Genomic DNA, 24963 nt, shown 5'->3' on the forward strand with positions numbered 1-24963 from the left:
CCTCAGTAGTAGAAGAAGGAGTCCGTGCTCGCCCAAGGAGGGGCATGAAACTGACTTTGTCCTTCGCCTTGTTCGGGATCCGCGGGTGTGACATCAACTGGTTGGTCGACTTGCTGCTCAACCGCTTGCGTGTTCTGATACATGTTCGGCTGCTCGTCACACTGCATGTCATCGACTCTGGACTCGCCATGGTCCGATGCCAACACAACAACCTCCGTAGGCTGATAATCACCCTGATGTTCAACTCGTTGCTCAACCTCAGTCTCAACCTCATGCTCATCTCGAGCTGCAGAACGACGCGCGGATTGCCGACTAGAGGAGGCTCTGGAACCTCGCGAACCGCGTCTCTGTCTCTCCCTAGACTCGTGTGACGAGTGGCGTGAAGGAGTGGGTGAAGGTTGACGCTCCCGTGGCATGTATGAAGATTGACGTGCTGGAGAGGGAATCGGTGGTGTTCGCTCGAGTGTCGCGGAGTCGCATCCTGGTATGGGTCTGGCGTCCTCGGGGATAGACCTAGGGACGGCGGTAGTGGAAGTCGAGCAGCTAAACTTACGCATAAAGTTCGTCATAGTCTTGGTGAAGCTGCTGAAAGCCTTGTCTCTGGCCTTCCCCATCGCTGAAGCTTGTTGAGGCGTTGATGAGCTGCTCTGACCCCTTTAGCCATTCTTGTTTCTGTGTACTCCTCGAAGTAGAACTGCTATGGGCGGTACTCTTTTGTATCCTCCTCCATCGGGTCTGTCCCTGCTTCTGCAACCTCTGCTCGCTGCACCTCATCCCCAGATTCGTAGAGAGTGTCCGTGGGAGGTATGAACTCGACATGTTCACCCCTCAAGATTGTAGTCAGCTCGACGTAAGGCAGGAGTAATCTTGAGGAACCGACCTCCGGATGCACAAACTTGTAAATCAATCGTCCTTGCCTCAAACCCCGCTCCAGAGTGCGCAACTGTCGCAGGTTGTTCACGTCGAGCCAGCATGGTGGGTGTGGCTCGGAAGATAACAGAACACCAGCTGCCTCAAGAAACCAAGTCACCACGCGAGACCCAAGTCTTGTATGACATCATGTAGTTGATGAGGTAGAGCGAGACGGAAGTATTGGACGTGTCACCTTGCAGCTCGGTGCCATCCATCACCGTGAATGTGAGTCCCTTGAGCTCGAGATCAATCATTTCAAGATCGCCATTCGTGATGTATCCCTTAATCTCCTTGGCATAGAATGCATTGGCCACCGCCTTCTAGAAGTAACGCAACACTGGGCTTCTCAAGTTCAGCGCCTTTGTTTTTGACGAAGTGAATGTAGGCGTGCTTCCAATCGTCCCCCAGAGTGCTGATATTTCGTCCCTATCGAACTGTGGTGTAGTCCCCGTTCCGCTGGGAAATCCAAGAATCTCTTCGATGGTTCTAAAAGTAAGCGTGTAGAACTGGCCATGAACGGGGAATGTAAGATAGCCCAGGCCTCCATCGGTCATCATGTCTGGCTCATTCGCATACAAGTGCATCTCCAAAGTAGAAAGGAACTGGATTGTCTCCTCTTTGTATCCACTCTTAAGGGTGTTCATGATTCTCTCCAAATGGCACCGCCAAAATAAATACTGAACATCCTCCCCAATCCCTAGTAGCTCCATCGTCTCAGGATGCGGATATCTTGTTCCATTAAATTCGCACTGCTGGAATAGCTCGTAGTACTCTTTGGGAGTCAACTTCGTCTCAGTAGATTTCCGTCTGACAGATTTCCTGGGAGCTTGGTCTGAGCGCAACTCAGGTTCCTCCTGTTCGTAATCACTGCCCTTTTCTCTTGAGTAAGAAGCTTGCGCCGGTCTCTTCCCGCGACTCTTGCTCTTTGTGAGCGAATTGGTCGGTCTGCTTGATCCTGCTGTTTGGCCTGAATCCCCAACAACTCCGCCGACCATGTTTTTTATTGCTAAGAAACGCTTCGTCATAGATTTAGGCGATGAGCGCTCTCCTGCCTTACAACCATAGGCTTCTCGCATTTCCTCTATTAGCTCAGCACTCTTTCTGCTCCGCTGAGACATCATAAACTCAAAGCTAAGCGTCAATATGTTAGTGCACAAGTGACAAAAGCAATTATGAAGTTTTAAACTTGAAAGTGCAAAGGGAGGATAAACCAGACGAGTGTGTGCAGTGGAACCGGCTCGATTGAGGCAACAAGGGAGACGGCTCCATTGATGAATTCAGCAGCGGATGCGTTGAGTGGTCACGAGATCGACTCGATTGAGCTGTGCGAACGGTTCGGGCGTGTCGATGTGCGGTGACTCGAGCAAGGGTGTGTCGTGCAGGACGAGTTGTGTGTTGCAGCGAAGGGAAGGCGACTCGAGTGAGGACTCGGTTGACGGTGAGAGGGACAGCAACGACAATGGCTCGATTGGTGTGCAGTGAGACGGCTCGATTGAGGAGAGGTAAACGAAACAAAGTGAGAACAAAAAAAAACAAAGAGTGATGAGGGAGTGTGATGTGAGAGTGTGAGGAAAGAGATATGGAAGAGTCTAAATAATTCAAGGAAGAGTGAAGTTAGGATAATAATGGTCGTGAGAGGAGTGTTTGTTTGGTAGGGGTGAAGAGTGAAGAGAGGTGAGAGTTTAATTTAAAGGGCAGGAAAGAAGGAGGAGTAATGGAGTGATGGGAAGAAAGGAGACATAAAGTGATCTGTTTGTTGGGAGGGAACAAGAAAGAAATGGGGAAGCTTTCACGTGGGAAGGAAAAGTAAGGGAGTGAGTGAAGATTGAGTGAAGAGGAAAGGTTCACGTGGGTGTCTTCAGTCGGACCATTTTTTTTTTTTTTTTTTTTCACCTCACTCTTCTTTTCACTCTGCTTTTGTCTTCTCTGTATCCTCTGTCTCTTTTCTGTAGAACTCCTCATACTTGACTTGATTCTGAACTTACTTTTTTAACTACTATATATTTTTTTCTGTTGCATGTACTCCCTTCTGTAGATTCCTGAACACAAGAAAACCAAAAACAAAAATTAAAAACCAAAGAGTCCTAAAAAAAAATATTTACAGTGATACCTTTGGGACTTCCTCCCAAGTGAGCTTGTTTTAAGTCTCTAGCTTGACTTTTCAGCTTTTTATGCTTTTTTCGGTTCATAGAGGAGCACAGAAAACCCCTCTGGTCGGACTTGATCAGCTAAATATTTCTTGACTCTCTGACCATTTACAGTCAATTCGCTACCATCCTTGTTCAGAAGAGTGATGGCTCCGAATGGCAGAACGTCCTTGACTTCAAACGGTCTAGACCACCTAGACTTAAGCTTTCCAGGAAATAACTTAATTTTGGAGTTGAAAAGCAAAACCTGATCTCCAGCCTTGAGCTTTTTGACAACAATTTTCTTATCATGAAAATTTTTGGTTCTCTCTTTGTAAATCTTTGAGCTCTCATAGGCATCAAGTCTGATTTCTTCCAACTCATGTAGATCAAGAGTCCTCTTAGCCTGAGCTGTATCAATGTCCAAGTTCAGCAACTTGATAGCCCAAAGTGCCTTATACTCAACCTCTACAGGGAGATGACATGCTTTACCATAGATCAACTCAAAAGGTGTTCGTCCTATTGGCGTCTTGAACGCTGTTCTGTATGCCCAGAGAGTCTCGTCCAACTTGACAGACCAATCTTTCTTCGAAACTCCAACAATCCTTGACAAGATACACTTGATCTGCTTGTTCGAAACTTCAACCTGTCCGCTGGTCTGAGGGTGATACGCAGTAGACACCTTGTGCTTGACCCCATACTTTCTCAGCATGCTCTCAAAAACTTTGTTGACGAAGTGAGTTCCACCATCACTGATCACTGCTCTGGGTATCCCATACCTTGGAAAAATTATACTTTTGAACAACCTTGTGATCATTGGTAGGACTGGCAATGGCTTCGACCCACTTAGAAACATAATCAACTGCCACCAGAATATAGACATTCCCATTAGATGGGGGGTTGAATGGTCCCATGAAGTCTATCCCCCAAACGTCAAATATCTCCACTTCCAGGATCGGATTCTGGGGCATCTCGTTCCTCCTTGTGATGTTGCCCATCCTTTGGCAAGCATCACATTTGGTGATGAAACTGTGAGCGTCCTTGAACAAGGTTGGCCACCAGAGACCTGCCTGAAGAACTTTCTGAGCTGTCTTGAATGTGGCGAAGTGACCTCCATAGGTGGAGCCGTGACAGTGCTCAAGCACTCCCTGCACTTCCCCTTCTGCTATACATCTTCGGAACAGACCGTCAGAACCTCTTTTGTACAGATAGAGCTCATCCCAGAAGTAGTGGTTGACCTCCCTGAAAAATTTCTTCTTCCTGTAGGGATCCATGTCATCAGGAACTTCTCCACAAACCTTGTAATTCACGACATCTGCATACCATGGTGCAGTCTCAGAAGTGATCGCCATGCATCTGATTTTGAGGTTCTCAACCCCTGTGTCATGCATCCGCTCGCAAACCTGGGCGACCAGAAGTTGTTCCTCAGGCATTGAATCATCTATGAGAACTGAATCTTCAATCCTCATTCTAAACAAATGATCTGCAACTCCGTTTTCTATGCCTTTCTTGTCAACTATCTCCATGTCAAACTCCTGAAGAAGCAGGATCCATCTCAACAGTCTTCGTTTGGTATCCTTCTTCGAGTAGATGTGTCTCAAAGCAGCATGGTCGGTATACACTATGACCTTCAAACCCACAAGGTAACTCCTGAATTTTTCAAATGCAAACACAACGGCTAGGAGTTCCTTCTCTGTGGTTGCATATCTTCCTTGAGTCTCGTCCAAGGTGTGACTGGCGTAGTAGATGACATGAAGCTTCTTGTCTATTCGCTGTCCCAGAACTGCTCCAACTGCGAAATCTGAAGCATCACACATGATCTCAAAAGGATGATCCCAATTCGGAGCTTGTACTATAGGTGCCGAAACCAAGGCCTCCTTGATCTTGCTGAAAGCTTCCAAGCATGCTGCATCAAATTTGAACTCAACCTCCTTGCACAGCAACCTTGTCAAAGGTCTTGCAATTTTTGAGAAGTCCTTAATGAATCTCCTGTAAAACCCAGCATGTCCCAGAAAGCTTCTGATGTCCTTCACTGTCTTTGGCGGTTGAAGTTGAACCATGACCTCAATCTTAGCTTTGTCAACCTCAATTCCTTTCTCAGAAATCTTGTGTCCCAGAACAATCCCTTCTTCAACCATGAAGTGGCACTTCTCCCAGTTCAGCACCAAGTTCGTCTCCTCACATCGCGTCAATATCCTGCACAGATTTAACAAACAGGAGGAGAAAGTGGAACCGTAGACAGAGAAATTGTCCATAAACACTTCCACTGACTCCTCAATTAAATCCTAGAAAATTGATTTCATGCACCTTTGAAAGGTGGCAGGAGCATAGGGACAAGTAAACGTTGTCTTTTCCTGATCATTTGGGTGGATAAGGATTTGGAAGAATCCACTATACCCATCAAGGAAACAGTAATAGGGATGACTGGCTAATCTTTCTAACATTTGATCAATGAAAGGCAAAGGGAAATGATCTTTCCTAGAAACAGCATTCAACTTCCTATAATCAATGCACATCCTATGTCCTGTGATGGTCCTAGTTGGGATTAGCTCATTTTTTTCATTTTTGATGACAGTAATTCCTCCCTTTTTAGGTACACAGTGCACTGGAGATACCCAAGTACTATCAGAGATAGGATAGATAACTCCAGCATCAAGCAATTTTAAAATTTCTTTCTTTACTACTTCCTTCAGGTTAGGATTCAATCTCCTTTGGGGTTCAATACTAGCATAAGACTCATTTTCAAGATTGATCCTATGTGTGCAAAGACTAGGTGAGATTCCTTTGATATCGTCTAAAGAATAACCTATAGCCTTTCTAAACTTCTTAAGCTCAGTTACTAGCATCCCCAATTCATCATCACTCAACTTAGAATTCACTATGACAGGATAAGTAGAATTGGTTCCCAGAAAAACGTACCTGAGCCCGGAAGGGAGAGTTTTGAGTTCTACCTTTGGAGCTTTCAGTTCCGACCAGTCGTCAGCATGGGAGTCTGGAATGATCACGGTCGAGTGGGAGGTGTGCGACTCGATTGAGCGGGACATCGGTCTCTTGAGTCGGGTCTTGACGTCGGTCGAGTGGGAGGTATCAAGTTCTGAACTCTTTGTCTCAAATGCACGTACCTCCTCTGCGTCAGATAGCTGATCGAATTCCTCTAATCCATCCGTTTCTCTGTGGGAGTCTAGCAAATTCTTGTAACAAGTGGTCTCCTCATGCAGGAACCCTTCTTCTCCATCCTTAGTTAGAGCAGTTTTGAGATGATCCTCTTCAGCTAGTTCCTCCAACAACTCATCAGCCAACTTATCCATCTCTTCAGTATAGAAGACTTGTCCTCCTATTATTGGCTTCTTCAAAGTATCCTTGATGTCAAACTTCATGATGAAGTCATCGCCCAGATTAAGATCAATCCTGCCATTTCTGACATCAATGATGGCTCCAGCAGTCGCCAGGAACGGTCTTCCTAAGATCAGAGGATCTTTTGGTTCTTCATCCATCTCCAGAACCACAAAGTCGGTTAGCACTTCCACGTTTCTGATCCTGACAGGTAAGTCCTCTAAGATACCATGTGGAAGTCTCACTAATCGATCTGCAAGGATGAGGGAGATGAAGCATCCCTTAAACCTTGTGAAACCCAATCACTTAGCCACAGAGAATGACATCAGATTAACTGAAGCGCCAAGATCACATAAACACCTCTCAAAAGACATGGGTCCAATGGAGCAGGGTAGAGTGAATGATCCAGGATCTTTGAGCTTCTTGGGTACAACCTTCTTCTGGATGATTGCACTGCACTCAAGACTTAGTACCACCATGCCTTGAACTTCTTTTGATCTCTCCATCACTAAGTCTTTGAGGAATTTCTGGTAGTGAGGGACAAGTGTGAATGCATCCTGCAATGGCATCCTCAGCTCAATCTCCTTGACTTGTTTTTCGAACAAGGCTTTGTACTTCTCAGTAAGCTGCTTCTTGAACCTCACTAGAAATGGTAGGGGAGGCTTGTACAGTGGAGGGATGAACTTCGCAGGTCTATCTTCAGAAACAACAAGCTCCTTAACAGCTTCAGGTTCGGACTGCTTCACTGGTTCAACCGGGTCTTTGACTGCTTCGACTGGGTTCTCCATCTGAGCGTCATCCTGACCAAAATCCTCCCCATCGAATGCCTCACTGTCCTCAGTGACGTCTGGAACTCCTTGCCTGGGAGGCAATGTTTTCCCACTTCTCAGCGTAATGGCATTGGCAAACTCTTTGGGGTTCTGAACAGCCTTACCTGGGAATTGGCCAGGCTTTGGTGCAGAAGTAGAAGCGGATTGGCCTTCCATGTACCTTATCTTTGAATTCAGAGCTTCGAATTTGACGTTCAGATCATTGTAGGAACATTCCATCCTCTGGCTAAGGTCAGCAAATTTCTTAGCAGTGTCCATGGAACCGCTAGCTTGGCCCTGAAGAAGTTGTTGCATCATTTGCTTCATTTCTTGATCTGGGGCGGTAGTAGGCTGAACCTGTTGAGGGCGGAATCCTGGTGGTGGTCCTGAAGGAGCTTGGTAACCTTGCTGGAACTGCGGCTTTGGGACGAATCCCGGATTGTAAGGCACAAAAGGTTTTTGCTGACCTTGCTGATGTGGCTGAGGCGGGTACACCTGATCTTGTGGATTAGCAACATTGTTGCTTCGGTAAGACAAATTGGGGTTCGTCTTGTAGGGGTTGTAACCAATGTTGTATCCACCCTGATTCTGGACATAGCTGATCTCTTCACTCTGCTCACCCTCCCCATCTGGAACATGGAAAGGGTCGTCCTCAGAGATGAAGTGGACGCTCCTCTGCTGGCTCAGCAAGATACGGTCAAGCTTCTCATTGACATTCTTGAGGTCCTTCTTGTACTTCTCCTCAGACCCAGCGTCGCCGCGAACAGTGCGGTCATAATCCTCATTGTAGTTGCCGTCAGACTGAGTGAGATTCTCAACCAGTTGCCAACCTTCATCTACGTCCTTGTTCAGGAAGTTACCGTTGGAAGCAGTGTCAAGCAGCATGCGTATCTTCGGAAGGACACCACGGTAGAGAGTGCTCAGCAGTGACTCATTGCTGAAACCATGGTGTGGACACTGGCTGTGGTAACCCTTGAAGCGCTCCCAGGCTTCACAGAATGATTCTGAGCTCTTCTGAGTAAAGCTGGAAATCTCATTCCTGAGACGTGCTGTTCTGGAGTTGGAGAAAAATTTAGCCAAGAAGGCTTTCTTGCAGGCGTCCCAAGTGGTGATAGATCCCTTGGGGAGATTTTTCTCCCATTGATGAGCTTTATCTCCCAGGGAGAATGAGAAGAGGCGCAACTTGTAACCATCCTCACTCATGCCGTTGATCTTGGTGAGACTGCACAGACGGTCAAACTCATCCAAATGGTCTAGTGGATCCTCCATAGGCAACCCATGAAACTTGTTTCCCTGGATCATGGAGATCAGACTGCCTTTGATTTCGAAGTTGTTGTTCTGCACGGCGGGAGGGACGATTCCAACACGTTGAGTGTGAGTGTTCGGTGCATCTCCAGCACCAATGTTTCGCGGTCCCGGATTTGGTCCATTCTGTTGGTCCATATTGACTGGTGCGGGATGATCAGTGAGTTGACGAACTTGTCGTGGTCTTTGTAACCGGTTGATATCGTCGATAGCAGGAAGGAGGTTCTGATGTCCTCTTGATCTGGTGCGCATGCAACGTTGCAATCAACAGGTTCCTGAGATGCAAAACAAACAAGCAGACAACCAAAACAAGTCAGTACTCAGAATGATATGTGTAAAAGAACTTAATCTTGCAAAACTTGAAATCTTAAATGTAGCAAAATGAATCCCAAATGGCAACGGCGCCAAATTGATACTAGGATTTTTGTGTGTCTATCCTAGCAGGTTCAATTAACCTTATGCAGTTGTAGTACTTAAGGTGTCAATCCAAGTGGGATGTTGCTAACAATCAAGATGCAATCAAGAAATCACAAGTCAAGCCAATATAAAAAGAGTGTTTGCCTAACAGTCCTAGAATGATGAAAATGCAAAAACAGAAATGAACTACAGAATTAGAAACGAAAATGTATGACAAGAAGTAAACAAGAGTAAAAACGAAAACGAGTCTAAGCATGAACAAAACCGCAAGATAAGAAACAGTCTCAGGAATGCAATAACAATCAAAAAGATAAAAGTCCTAAGGATGGGAGTAATTGATTTCGGTGGAGTATCCTAGTCTATAGAGTGTTTAACATGCCACAAGCAAACTATCCCTAAACAATGAACATCACAACTTAGCTAATCCAATCTCTTGACAGAAGCTACTCAGACTCAACCACTTCCAAACCTAGCTCTCGCTAGAGAAACATGATCAAGCGTGGCATGACAAAAAAGTTCATTCACGTCAACAAACGTCCTAGACAACTAATCTCTTAGGCTAGGAACGTAAGTCTCTGGCACTAGTTGGTCAGACATTTCATCGAACACCTTTTGGGTGCGGAAATGTCTAAGACCTAGTTCCAATTGATCAGAGAGAAACTAGCATTTCTAACACTAGTCCAGAAGGGAATCATAAAAATCAAAACTTAAACACTCTACATCCTAAGATCCTCCACCTAGTCTATCCCATCCCCAAGAACTCTAGCACTACTCAGATCCGGAAATCATCACTAAAGACACAAGTCCAGAAAATATTGAAAAAATCATAATAAGATAGACAAGAATGAGATGAACAACTTTGTAGAAGAAATCAAATGCAAAAACTAAACAGATTAAAAGATATTTGGACACAAAGTCTCAAACGTTTTAGGTGGCTAGGTAGAACCTTAAGAACAAAACGAGAATAAAAGATAAGATGTCCTCAACAAGACTTAACAAAATGTATATATAGTAAAAACGTGTGAATCCCTAAAACTTAAAACGACAAGATAGAGCGTCGGTTCGGGAGTCTCCTGAAGCGTGTGAAACCAAACATGTGCGGTCGAGTCGCGTGTCGTCTCTCCCTAGGGTGCAATCGAGTGGAGCGGATCGAGTCGCGTGTCGTCTCTCCCTGGGTTGCAATCGAGTGGAACGGATCGAGTCGTGTGTCGTCTCTCCCTGGGGTGCAATCGAGTGGAGGTGATATGATTCGAGTGTCGTCTCTCCCTGGGGTGCAATCGAGTGGAGGTAATACGACTCGAGCTGGGTGTATATGTATCCACTAAAACGGTGATAACTCTTGAACCACACCTCCGATTGACTTGAAATAAACGGCATTGGAAATATGACTCAACTCTCTACAACTTTGATGAAGACGTCAAAAACTGAATCCCTCTACCGGTGGATCGAGTGATGGATCGAGTGGCGACTCGAGTGGTGCCTCGAGAGTGACTCGATTGGTGCAGCTGAGAGTGGCTCGATTGGTGCAGCTGAGAGTGGCTCTATTGTCTGCGTCTCCGACGTCTCCTAAACACCTGAAATACTTCGAAATGTACAATGTATGCAAGGATGATGCATAAACTTCCTAAATATGCAAAGTGTATAATAGAGGTTCTAAAATGATGCAAAACGACTAGTTGTCCTAGCTAAATGCATGACAAATACAGGCTAAGGAGATGCAAAATATATACATATCATTGCCTTTGGTGTAGTTGTTGTCTCGATGACCGCTAGCATGGTTGTTGTGTCTTCTAGAGGTCGTGTACAACACGCTATGAGATGTCAAGTCAAGAGAGGCAGGGGCACGGGTGTGGAGTCTGGCGGTTTAAGCGTTGTTCCTCCTCAACAAGCATGGAGCGGGCAACAGTAAAGGTGGGGAACGGTTGGCGATGTTTGATGATGTTGATGATGTTGTCGAACTTTGGTAAGAGACCGTTCAGCATATAGGTCACGACGACGCGATCGGAGACCGGAGAGTCAACATTGGCAAGGAGATCAGAAAGTGTCTTAAGCTTTTGACAATAGTCGTGGACCGTGAGATCTCCGATGGTGAGGGTGCGGAGATCGTTGTCGAGTTGTATCACACGGGCTTCTTTGTTGTCACGGAAAAGGTTTTCAATGATGAGCCAGAGTTCACGGACAGAGCAACGAGTTTTCAGCACCGTGTCGAGAAGAGAAGAAGAAATGGTTCCATAGATCCACATCTTGACGAGACCATCACGCTCTTTCCAAGCGATGTCATCTGGATTCACAGGAAGAGAAGTGCCATCGAGATGGCCAGACACGCCAAAGCTGAAATAGTGTGTTTCAAAAAGTTCATGCCAAGCATCGTAATTGATTTTCGTCATGTCGAGGGTTAGCGAAATATAGGATTTGATATGAGTCACGCCAAAAGCCTTGTGAGGAGCGTTGAGGTGGGGTTGCGGTTGGTGAGCCATGGAGTGGCGAGAAGAAGACGAGAGATGAGGAGAAGGTAAGAGAGAGAAGAGAAAAGGAAAAAGAAATAGAGGAAAAAACAGAGGATGAAAACGAGAGATGAGTGCGGCGTGTGTGTGTTTTTTTTTTTTTTTTTTTAGGTCAGAAAAATAGGTTCTGATACCATGTAACTTGATAAACCGTTGATGGTGTTCTCATTACATTATGCACAATATATACAAGTGTATATGGATGATGCCCAAGCAATATCAATCCATACAAAGAAAGGGAATAGTAGAGAATCCCTTGTCTATCATTAGCTTCTCTACCCATGTGATGCCTAGTATTACAATCACCATGGTGGCATCAAAGCCATTGTTTAGTATTGCATGTTGGGTCTTTGGTCCCTACAAAATCTATCTCAATTCCATGAAATATTCAAGTATTACTCTGCACTCGAAACTGTTACGTGGTTTTGTTGAATTAGAAGGTAAACTAGCTTATTTCTCTTGCATTTTTATTTACATATTATAACTAAGTATCATACTCCCGCTTAAGCTAGTAATGAGTCTCGTAATCTCTAACACATTATTAATCCTTGTGGATCAATTATGAATATACTACCAAAGTTAAATGTCTCGAGTTAATATTCTAGCAAACATGTTTTTTTGTTTTTAACGCTTCCAATTATATTAAAATAGAGAGAGAATTTTTAAAAAACTCAAGGTTCTTGAAATAGAGCTGCAGAAACATAACAGAGTGAAACTAAAATTAAGCTTCAAGCTCCTCCACTAATATATACTAATATATAGCTTCTTGTTTTTTTATGTATTGTTTTCTGTTATATATCTTTTTCATCAACTCTAAATTGCATATATGATGCTAAATTGGGAAAATCGGTAATTTCATACCCCAGCTAAGGGGATATGTTCGACTCCTACATCATGTTTAACATTGTGCAAATCCATGTATTAAGTTCAATAAAATCCAAATTCACTGTCCCAACTCGTTAAAAGGTGTTATTACATACATAAGCCATAACGATGTTAAGAGACCGTCAACGGCTGCTTACGTGGACGGCACATATGAAACGACGTCGTTTTGAGAAACAAAATAAATAACTTATTTTGGCTAAAACGACGTCGTTTCTTCTTTCTTCCTCTTTTCTTATTATTCTTTTCTTCCTCATTCTTTCCCGATATGGGGATTGAACCCAAAAACCCTAAAATTTTTTAAAAATTCCCAAATCAATTGATTTGGCCAACTTGTATCCAACAGTAGTCTTTTCAGATTACGTCATCTCCGTGACTTGAACCTGGCTTACAACAATTTCACTGCTTCGCCAATCCCAGCTGATTTTGATAAACTGATGGAGCTAGAAAGACTTAACCTCGCCCGTTCATCATTTTCAGGCCCAACTCCAACCAAGCTTCTTCAGCTAACAAATGACCTATTTTAATGTCGATAGAAACAAGCTTTGTGGAGACTTGACAAGTACAATACTCAATTTTACCCTACTACGTTGTTCAATCCCCAAATCGGGAAGAAGGAGGAAGAAAAGAAAAATAAGAAAAGAGGAAGAAAGAAGAAACAACGTCGTTTTAACCAAAAAAAGTTCTTTCTTTTGTTTCTCAAAACGACGTCGTTTCATATGTGGCGTCCACGTAAGCAGCCGTTGACGGTCTATTCACACTGTTACGTTTTATGTATGTAACAACACTTTTTAACGAGTTGGGGCAGTGAATTTGAATTTTATTGAACTTGATGTATGGATTTCCACAATGTTAAACATGGTGTAAGAACCCCCTTAGTTGGAGTATGAAATTACTAATTTTCCTGCTAAATTGTTTTGGAATTTACTATAATCAATTAAAATATTATTATTAGCAATTGGATGGAGTTATTCACTAACTTTCAAATAATGATCCCCATAAAAGGAAATAATAATCCTAAATATCAATGAAATATTTGTTGGGCGATCCTCCGTGATACGATCCTGCAACCAAGACGGACTACCAAGCGCAAGGTAAGAAGAAACCCTATATCTACTTTCTTCCACTTCCGACCGACGGTTAGGCCTCACGTCGCCGTCGAGAATGTTCCCCTTTATTCCCCCTATTCATTTCTACCATGGCAATTGCCGCTTCAGATCCCTTGGATCCCTCAGATCCTCCCTCTTATTCGTCGCTCGAAGTTTCCATTTTTCCAACTGCTGGCCACGATTTGGTCTCTATTCCTCCTTCTAATCCAACAACTGAGGTGACTCTAACTACCCAATTTGAATCCTCTGGTACTGACAAAGAGTTCAATCCAATTTTCCAGCTGCTCGCTCCTCTTGCCATGAATACAAGAACTAAGGTCGAGATTCTACTCAAGAAACCGCTCCTTGAGTTTATTGTAGTAGAGGATGACGATGTGAATGAGATCTGTGTTTGGGTTGAGTACCCTCGACTCCCTCCCAAGTGTGATTTCTGCAACGAATAAGGGCACCTATATCATTGGTGTCCCACTACTCCAGTTATCCCAAAGGACTTGACTAGTTCTGACAATGCTTATTCTTCCTCACCCCAAGAGACCACCATAGACAATAATGTTCAACTGAAGAAGGTTTTGAACTCTACCTTGCAGGTAAAGGGGCATTTGGTTGCTGGAATTCCAATACCTACTAATTCATCTGAGAAAATTCTTGATCATGTGATCCTTGTAAGCCTTGTACCATCAAAGTCAACCTCTATTGATGTGGATCATTACCCCCTTCTACAACAACGCATAAGTATCTAGATTCTCCTTCGAGTGATTCACCAAATAAATGGCAAGTAGTTAGAGGGCAATCAAAATCCTCGAAGTCATCTCAGCAAGGACTTTGCCTAAAGGGTCAGAAAGCATATTTAGTTATCTCGTAGCTAGAAGAGAGTTCTGGAAGACAATAGAGGAGTTTAATCAATACAGTCTTCAAAGAAATCATCCTTGGCTGCTTCATGGAGATTTTCATTAAATATTACGAGCAGAAGACCACTATTCACTCTATCCTTACCCTTTACCCTTACAACGTATGTCTGAATTTCAAGATTCTGTCAACTCATGTGATTTCCTGGATTTAGTAAGTAGAGGGGCTAATCATATGTGGTACAATAGTCGGCCTATTGAACCGATCACTCGGAAGCTTGACATAACTCTTGTTAATGATGCATGGATGTCATCCTTCCCTCAATCTAATGCTCTACATGATGTGCCAGAAGGATCCGATCATTCCCCCATCCTAGTTGCTACATTAGATATTGTGGAAATGGAAGGTTCCCTTTAAGTTCTACACCTTTTTACAGCTTAGAATATGCATGTCCTACCGGGTTCATGTATGTTCTCACTTTGTCAAAAGCTCAAGGCAGTGAAGATGGGTTGCAAGGCTTTATGTCGTACTCATTTCAGCAACATTTAAGCAAGGACAGCATAAGCTATGAAGTCTCTCAATAATATCCATAATCAAATCTTATCCTCACCAAATTCAATTCTTTTTGAAGAGGAAAGATTGGCTAGGCAGCGTTGATTTATTCTTTCTAAAGCAAAGGAAACTTTTCTCAAAGAAAAAAATTTAGAGTTCGTTGGTGATCATAAGGAGATTCCAACACCCGCTTCTTCCATAATTCTATGAAGGCTCACTAGGCAAAGAATCTCATTTGTTTGCTCATTGATAAAGATGGGGAAAGGGTCACATACAAAGGGATTCTCAAGGATATCATAGTTGACTATTATCATCGGTTGCTTAGAGCCAAAAACTCCCTGGTCGAACCTCTTACAGTTCAACAGATTCAAGATCTACATCCTTTCAGATGTACTGAGGACATGGCTTCAACTCTCTCTACCATCCCTACACCAGAATTGGTAACTTCCACTCTTTTCTTATTGGCTAGAAGGAAAGCTCCATGACCAAATGGATTCACAAAGGATTTCGTTATCAGCTCGTGGGGAATTATGGGACCAACTGTCATAGAAGCTGTTTTTGAATTTTTCAGAACTGGTAAGCTCCTTAAGCAAGTGAATGCAACTATACTAGCTCTCATTCCAAAGACTGTCACAACAGAGATTCTCACGGAGTTTAGACCTATCTCTTGTTGTAATACCATCACCACGGTAATCTCTAGAATTCTTGCAAGCAGGCTTAAACTATTCACTGGAGAGGCGGTTCAGAGAAACCAAATCACTCTCATTCCAGGTCGTTTCCTATGCAAAAATGTTCTCTTAGCCTCTGAACTAGTCACTGACTTCAACAAAGATGGACTTGTGACCAGAGGATGTCTACCAATTGATTTGTCTAAGGCTTTTGATAATAGTGATTGGGGTTTTCTTTCCAACATCCTCGAGGCCTATAATCTCTTTGCTCAGTTTATTAAGTAGTTATCAGCCTTTTTTATGACTCCTTCCTACTCAGTGGGATTCAATAGGGAGCTAGTTGGTTATTTTCCAGGATATAAAGGTTTAAGACAAGGTAACTCCATCTCAACCCCACGCTTTATGTTAGTCATGGATATCCTCTCAAAACAACTTGATAAGGCAGCCAATCTTAACAGGTTTCAAACGCATTCATGTGTGGCAATCTGCTTATTACTCACCTCAGCTTTGTTGATGACATTCTTGTTTTTTTTTATGGAGCTGAACACTCGTTAGTTGCAATACTGGATATTCTTACTCATTTCAAGTCTGTTTCAGGGCTAGGATTTAATTTGCAGAAAAGTTGTATATATCTTGATTGCAACAACAAAGACATTATCAGCCAATCACAATCTCTCATTCGGCTTCCTGCCTATGCACTATTTGGGAGTTCCTTTGCTAACTCAAAAGTTATTTGCTTTGGACTATCAACCTCTGATAAATAAGGTGAAAGGACGAATAAAATCTTGGAAAAATCGACATCTCTCCTTTGCAGCCAAATTGCAGCTTCTTCAATCAGTCATCAACAACACTATAATTTTCTGGGCGTTAATCTTCTTACTCCCTAACAATTGTATGGACAAACTAGAGCAAATCTGTGGTGCTTTTTTATGGAATAGCAATGCAGACTCCGCTCGTGGGGCGAAAGGTTCCTGGGAGACAATTTGCTCTCCTAAATCCGTTGGGGGGTTAGGTCTAATGAGGTTGATAGATTGGAACAAAAAATTTGGCCTCAAGTTAATTTGGCTCCCCTTCTCACAAGCAGGCTCTCTCTGGGTTTCCAAGGTTAAAAGACACTTAATAAGAGATAAAGTTTTATGGGATGCTGACTTTCGCACTACAGGGAGTTGGATATGGAGGCGACTGTCAAATTTGGTTTAAGGAACACAATCCCAAAATGGCGTTTATGGCTTGGATTACCGTTTAAGACAGACTCACAACAAGAGATAGACTGATTTGCTGGAGTCTACATGTCCTGCATCTTGCCTTCTCTGCCAGTCAGGTAATAAATCAAGAAATCACATGTTCTTCCAATGTCCTTACTCCTTGAATCTTTGGAATAGATTCTTTGATCACTTCGACCCTTTCCCTCTATCCATATTTGATAGTTTCTTAAATTGGATTAAGTCTTCCATCACAAATAGGAGACTTCATTCAATTTGCAAACTAGTATTTCATGCTTTGATCTATACTATCTGGAAGGAGCGTAACTCTCAACTTCATAGTCCCGCTATTCGCTCAGAGACCCAACTACATCGGTAAATACAACTTTAGCTCCGAAGAAGACTTTTGTGGTTGGATCGCTCTCAATATGGAATATCATCAGCAAGGAATCCTCCTCAGAAGACGTACCTATGCTTATGGTTCACTCACTTCCAAGTATCCTAAATACTCTATTGGATAATAGTCTCAAAGAATGTGTTTCCTTTCAGCTTTTTAACTTTCATTTTTTGTAATGTCCAAAAAACCTTCATGAAATCTTAAAGAAATGGTATCTCTTTACAAAAAATAAACTAATAATGATAATAATAATAATAATAATAATAATAATAATAATAATAATAATAAAAGAAATTATGTCTTCTCTATGTATGTGTTATTATTCTCCCAAACAGGTTTGAAGAGCAAATTGTTATTGAACTAGTTATATGTATTACTCAAATATATACTTTTTTTTTTGAACAAACTCAAAATATATACATGATGTGAAACTTGTATATAAAAAATAAATAATTACTCAGATATACTCCAAAATTTGGTTTATTCCTGATATCTAAAAATCTTCTAGAAATTGCTCATATGTTTAGTGCCTTGGGTGTAATTACAATTTACCCCTTGGTTTATTTTTTCGTTTTTGATTAAAAAAAAATATACATCAGCAAACGATTCCACGTATTATTGACATTGAACGTCTGATTTATATTACTTCACGGCTGAGTTATAATACTTAAAGGAAAACGAAAGGTCTCGTAGATTCATATGACAGCTGAGTTATAATGTTTGGTGGCAGACTTATAACAAGAAATAAACTGAAAGTGAACGTCTGATTTATATTACTTCACGGCTGAGTTATAATACTTAAGGGAAAACAAAAGGTCTCTTAGATTCATATGACGGCTAAATTATAATGTTTGGTGGCTGACTTATGCCAAGAAATAAACTGAAAGTAAACTTGTCGTGAGTTGTTTCTGCATCTATCTGCACAACTCGACACCCTCTATCATCGGTGTTAAATACATATTTATGTTTCTTTACCCAATTACCGGAAACAACAATCACCAGAACTGGATCCATGAAAGAAAATGAAGAAGAATGAGTAAAATTAATAAGAATGAGTGTAATTTAAGAAGTGAAAAACAAGGAGAAAAACAAGGAAAAGAACAAGGTGAAAAAGAAGGTAGAAATCATGTAAATCTTTCACTTTTGAACCAGTTGAAGAACAAAAATCGAAGGAACGACGTTTCGTATTTCCGGAGAAGATGATGACATGCAATGATAACATGGATGATGCGACCGAAGTGACAAGTCAGCCACCAAACGATCATGTAAATCAGCCTAATTAAATCAGTCATAAAACAAGATTATAACTCAGCCGCAACATGAATACTATTACGGTAATTAAAAAAGCAAAAAAATAGCTGCCAAATTCAGCCGCTTAATGTCATAACTCAGCTGTATCGTTTAATAAGTCAGCCGTAACTGAATGATATTCTAGTAATTAATCTTTCGCTACTAAGTCAGTCGTAAAATGGCTGAGTTGTCCGATAAGTCAGCTTATGACGGCTGAGTTATGACGGCTGAGTTATAGTGCTTAACCATAACTCAGCCGTAACGACATCTCATAAGTCAGCCATTGTTCATAACTCAGCTAGCCGGAAAATGTTATTTCAGCCATGTCCTAGTGATAATTCAGCCAAAATTTTGACAACTCAACCATCAGGTGAAAACTCAGCCGTAATGACGGCTGAGTTATAACATAACTCAGCCAGATTTCTTTTAAGTCAGTTGTAACGCTTGGCTGAGTTATGCTCTAAGCCAGCCGTCTGCTCTTACTCAAATGTTTTTTCCATAAATCAGCCGCAACATACTGTAATTCAGCCGTCATTACCTCTATAACACGATACGGCTGAGTTATTTAATACACGTCAGCGATTTCTGACGTGACGTCTGACGTGTCAATGACATTTTTGTAATTACGTTTTTTCTTGTAACATAAAACAAGGGCACACTGAGTGTTTTGAAAATATCTAAAATATTCTAGTAATAAAAAAAAGATTTATATGTTCTGATAATATTACATAATTTGGAGTACATCTAAGTAAATCTCCTATAATAAAAGTAAACATTGATGTTGACAACAAAAAACATTGACATTTTCGAAGCTCTATAAAACCTTTCTACCGAACCATACCAGCCAAACTAGACCAAACTAAAATTTGATGTAAGGATATAAACCGATCGGACATTTCTAGCAGTTAATAACCATATATTTTTAATGAAAAGCTCTTTTTTATTATATATAAACCGATCGGACATTTCTTATTTTCTGAAAAGCTTCTATATTTTGAGTTAAACTAATTCTTTGAAGAGAATCAAAATTTAAAAAGTTTACCAAATTCTTTTATATTTACTAAATTTTGGTTTCAATTCAGAATTATTTTATCTAAACCAAACAAACAATTATCGAACCAAACTAAACCAAAAAGTCAATACGGAATCTTTTCTCCAAAACATATGACCCAAATTACTAAATTTCCGAGATGAACCAGAACGTTTAAATCGGTTGACCATTTGGGCTATACATTATAGGGGTTAAATGTAGTTGGGGAACAAAATATATTCTCGGGTATAAGACCATCTTCAAGGGTTTTCTCTATTTTTCTTCTAAAAGGATTTCTATAATAGATATGAGTTTTGCTCCAATAGTTTTCTCTATTTTTTCCTTTATAAACGAATATTCCCAATAGATTCTATTTTTATTTTACAATTAACACATTTTATTTTTAAAAATTACAAACTAATCTATTTTACTTTAAATTTTGTAACACTTTCATAAACATATCTTTTGCAAATGGCAGTCTCAAAATTTTAGAATAAATATTTATACTTAAAATTATATTATTAGTTCTTAAAAATACTTGTTTTATTTATTTTGGTCATAAATAAAAGAAGTTAAAGATTAAGAGGAGTACTTTGTAAATAAAATAGTTCACCTCTATTTATAGAGAAAAAAATAGAATTCCTCTAAAAATAGAGAAAAAAATAGCAATCTCTATTATAGAGGTGAAAATAGAGTAACATTAGAGCAAAAATTACTCTATAATAGAGTATAGAGGCAAAAATAGAGTACCATTGGAGATGCTCTAAGTTATGGGGCTCCTACACTGTTTTAGAAATCGCTAGGCGCTAGTCGAACGGTCGAGGTGGGCCTAACGCCTAGCAAGAAAATCGAATATTAAACGAAGAATAATTTTAGAGTTATTTTATTAAATTAATAATAAAATACAAATAAATAGTATTAAATATATGTATATTTCTATTTATGGTAAATGAAAAAAATATCGAATAAAATATAAAACTATAGTATTGTCTTTAAAATTATGATGAACAAAAAAAACATAATTTAAAGAAAAAATTATGATTTTCATTAAAATTTGTACATTAGTTATTATAAATATCTTAAACTCATTATAATTAAATTAGACATATATAATTGAATAATCGATACTAAATAAGAATTAGTCATTCATCAAAGCGAAGAAGGTGAACCTAATGATTTTACGGGACGTAGTCGGTGTTAGGGGGAGATTTTTAAAACATGGATTCCTATGATACTCGATGCACGCGTGTGACTTTTTTAATCATTGTAAATTTATATTGTCAACAAACACTATATAGTTTAATCAGTTAAAGAGAACAAATTTCCGGGATTTAATTGTTTATTTTACATAAAGCTTTCGTTGAACAATATTACCTTGTACATTATTATCATTTTTATAATTACAATCTAGCATTTGTAAGATTGCACATGTGTGTGTACCTTAATTGATTCGGGAGCAAACTCTACAAATTAAGCAAGTTATTATGATTATAAGACGAAATGTACATTCTAATATATTCATAGTTTTTTGGGTGCTTATTAAAATTTGAAAACGACAAACTAGACATTTAAATCTATGATTAAAGCAAGCTTTGGGTGAAATCCCATATCTTTTTATGGGTGCACTAATTTCTTATTGCTTCTTGGAAAGTTCACACTTGACACAAGCACGATAAATCTAGCACGTCGGAGTTAAAAAAAAAAAAATTCCTATATGAATTTTGAATTCGCCAAAGTAAGCTCTAATCAAAATTGTCATCCTTAACTTATACTACTATATACTATGTAAATGCTCTAATCAAAATTGTCATCCTTAAGTTATACTACTATATACTATGTAAATTTTGTTCATTATTGAATTAAAAAGAATTGCTTGAGATTTTTTTGTTACTAACTGAATATGATATTTAAGTTGAATACAAGACAAATATTATAGTTAATTAGTGTTTACGATAAAAAAAAATGGTTATTGGACTGATTATAATTGGGAATTAAAATTTATACCAAGAATATTTTTTGTTCGCTAATAAATACTGTCTCCCGACATATTATATTTTCTTTTTACCACTGGTCAGTAAGATGAAGTAATTGCGATGTTTAAAGCATATTAACAGTAAATTTATACTGAAATTAAAAAAAAAAGGAAGAGGTAAAAAAGTAAGTGTGAAGAGTTAAAAATATTAAAACGATGTCAGAGTTGGCCTAAAACGGTGTATAATCTGCAAATCTGCCACTATAGCTTTTGTGTCACTCAGCTTCCCCCTTTAGCTTTTGCTTTTATAGATTAAACAAAATATAAAAGGTAAATATTGTGTTTATTACCAATCTACTTTATTGTATATTATTTTTTGAAATTCGTAAGAACATTTTTTTTAGTTTATTTTTAGCAAAATTTGCTTTTCATTGTTTATTTATTGTCGCCAACTATATAGTAATTCTAGAAACATGCATAGTTTGGAATCAAACTAAATTTATTTATTATTTTATTGAGAATATTGAAAAGCAAAGAGACCCCAAAATATTGAAAAGTAATGTTAATACAAGTTACTTTACAGAGTCTCTGTCTTTTTATCATCTCTGATCTTAGTCCTATTTTTACTTTTATTTGTGAAAAGCACCCCAAAGTGCACTTCTGTTCCCAAAATTTTGAACAAGTTATATAAAAAGAGTAAAAGACTGAATAAATCATCAAAACATTATTTAAAGTTTAAAAAATTGAAAGTTGCTAAAGAATTGGAAAATACAAATTATTTATTAAATGGTGCGAATAAATCCAGGCTTTGTCGTATAGTTGTCTTTGAGCAACACTTCTTGCGTTACTAGTGTACATGAGATGGTTTGTAAAAGATAAGATACTACTTGTTTAGTGTTTTTTTATATATAATCCTATTATTCTCCTAACTTGATCTTGAAATGTCAAGAAAGTGAAGATTATGATGTAAATACCAAATAACAACAAATATAACTAAGCTACGTTTTTTTCATATAAAAAGTGCTTTTCTTAAGCAAATTATTATAGGATACATGAACAAAGATTTTGGAGATAAGCGATGGTGAATTTTCTCATTGATTGTTTTTGTTTTTGTTTTTTTTCTTTCTAATTGGGTCATGTGTGGAGATAGTGAAGAAGATTTGATGCATCATTTTCACTAAAGGCGTTCAAAAAGAATTTATCAGTCACACATCTGCGTAGAAATTATTGTTATAAAAAGAATAGAACCAAGATAAAAAGGTGGTATTATAATGCATATTTTATTTAATATATATATTTCTTATTTTATTGGAGATGAAAAAAAGGTGGGATTGTCTTGTTGTAGGACAACTTTGATGTGTTCCAAAGAGACCTTTACTTGCTTTTCTCAAATTGAAGTTATCCAAATCAAACCAAAAAAAAAAAAAACATACCCAACCAAACCTATAAAACTACACAAATCACAATGCATATAGATTTCTTGTCGACCTGAATCAAAACCTTCAAATCAAACTATTATATAACCTAAAATAAAACCAATTTGTCACCTCAATTTTGTTCAACACTTACATACAATAACACCAACTTTATAAAAAAAAATTATACCCTCTCTGTTTTACAGGCATATCGATTAAAGTATTTTTATTTACATTAAAAACTTATAAAAATTATACTATACTATATGATATCATTAAATAAATAAAAAACAAAAATTATAGCTCTTTGTAATACAATTTTATTTATCTCATTAGTTCACAATAATAATATGAATAAAACATGAAAAAAAAATGATACCCTAAAATAAAGAATCTTATAAAAAGTAGGAACAAGAAAATTGCACATTGACTATTATTAAAACTTTTAAATCAAAATACCAAATCATTTGATATACAATAACCACCAAAGACAGATGGGCCGTACCCAAATGAAATCTAATAGGGCTTCATAAGTACCCCAATTGGGCCCTGCAAAGTTCAAACATGAAACTCATTTAATCTTCTTCTCAATTACAAATTTGAGAAACAAACTCATTTATTTAGCTTTTCTGCTTATGACATCTCCAAGCACAAGCAAGAACCATCGATGCTTAAACCTAATTTCAAAATGCATATCCTTACAAAACCTCAAACAAATCCATTGTCAAATCATCACAACCGGTCTGTCTCACCACACTTACCCTCTAAGTAAGCTCCTTCACTTATCCTCCACCGTCTGCTTAACCTACGCACTCTCTATCTTACGCCAAATCCAAAACCCTTCCGTCTTCCTCTACAACACTCTCATCTCCTCCATCGTCTCAAATCACAATTCCACCAAAACCCATCTCGCGTTTGCTCTGTACAATCAGGTTTCGAGCTCAAGATCAAACCTTGTCAGACCCAACGAGTTTACTTACCCTTCTCTGTTTAAAGCATCTGGCTTCGACCCGATTTGGCATCGCCATGGGAGGGCTCTTCATGCCCATGTGTTGAAATTTCTCGAACCGGTGAATCATGATCGGTTTGTGGAAGCTGCTTTGGTTGGGTTTTATGCTAATTGTGGTAGATTGAGAGAAGCTAGGTCTTTGTTTGAGCGGATTAAAGAACCTGATTTGGCTACTTGGAACACGCTTCTTGCTGCGTACGCTAATTCTGAGGAGAGTGAGAGTGATGATGAGGTCTTGAGGTTGTTTGTGAGAATGCAAGTGAGACCTAACGAGGTTTCTCTTGTAGCTTTAGTCAAATCTTGTGCGAGTCTAGGTGAGTTCTGGGGAGGTCTTTGGGCTCATGTTTATCTCTTGAAGAACAATCTGACTCTGAATCAGTTCGTGGGTACTTCTCTTATTGATCTATACTCAAAATGCGGATGTTTGAATCTCGCACGCCAAGTGTTCGATGAAATGCGTGAGAGAGATACATCGTGTTACAATGCTATGATTCGGGGTTTAGCAGTTCACGGGTTTGGCGAAGAAGCTATAGAATTGTACAAGAGCTTGATTTCCAAAGGATTAATCCCGGATGAAGCAACATTCGTGGTGACGATATCCGCGTGTTCGCACTCGGGTTTAGTTGACGAAGGTCTTCATATATTTCACTCCATGAAAGAGGTTTACGGGATCGAGCCTAAGGTTGAGCATTACGGTTGTTTAGTTGATCTACTGGGACGATCAGGGAGGTTGGAAGAAGCGGAACAATGCATCAAGAAGATGCCTATGAAGCCTAATGCGACGTTGTGGAGATCGTTTCTAGGGTCGGCTCAAATACACGGTGACTTAGAGAGGGGTGAAACTGCACTAAAGCATTTGTTGGGGTTAGAACTCGAAAATAGCGGAAATTTCGTGCTTTTATCGAATATTTATGCCGGAGTTGACCGGTGGACTGACGTGGAGAAGACCCGGGAACTTATGAAAGACCACCGTGTCAATAAATCTCCGGGGATTAGTACTATTAATTAACCCATTCTACCACAATGTTCTTTTTTTCTAAGTAGACAAGTCATATGAAATTCAAAACTACTACAACAACTTGTTTTGTATCAAAAAGAAACATGTTAATTCTCCAATAACTCGATACGTGTATCCCAAAAACTATTACAAAAATTGTTATACTAATGTAGCTGTGACAAAATATC

At 39.6% G+C, this 24963-nt stretch overlaps 2 protein-coding genes and 1 non-coding gene across 3 annotated transcripts; 2 read left to right on the top strand and 1 right to left on the bottom strand.

Annotated features, from left to right (window-relative positions):
* Positions 1-8120: 8120 nt before the first annotated feature.
* Positions 8121-8227, top strand: LOC147934868 (small nucleolar RNA R71). Its single transcript, XR_015573318.1, has one exon. It is a non-coding gene; the product is annotated as a small nucleolar RNA R71 (small nucleolar RNA).
* Positions 8228-10728: 2501 nt separating this feature from the next.
* On the bottom strand, positions 10729-11289 carry LOC147934869 (uncharacterized). Its single transcript, XM_087472836.1, has one exon. It carries the CDS (start codon positions 11287-11289, stop codon positions 10729-10731), a length of 561 nt encoding a protein of 186 aa, XP_087328962.1.
* A 12085-nt stretch (positions 11290-23374) lies between these two features.
* Positions 23375-24959, top strand: LOC104725079 (pentatricopeptide repeat-containing protein At5g43790). Its single transcript, XM_010443685.3, has one exon. The coding sequence runs from the start codon at positions 23405-23407 to the stop codon at positions 24785-24787; it is 1383 nt and encodes a 460-aa protein (XP_010441987.2). The 5' UTR covers positions 23375-23404; the 3' UTR covers positions 24788-24959.
* Positions 24960-24963: the final 4 nt, after the last annotated feature.

Source organism: Camelina sativa, chromosome 11 (genome assembly GCF_030686135.1).
Source record: "Camelina sativa cultivar CO46 ecotype springtype chromosome 11, ASM3068613v1".
Classification (NCBI taxonomy): domain Eukaryota; kingdom Viridiplantae; phylum Streptophyta; class Magnoliopsida; order Brassicales; family Brassicaceae; genus Camelina; species Camelina sativa.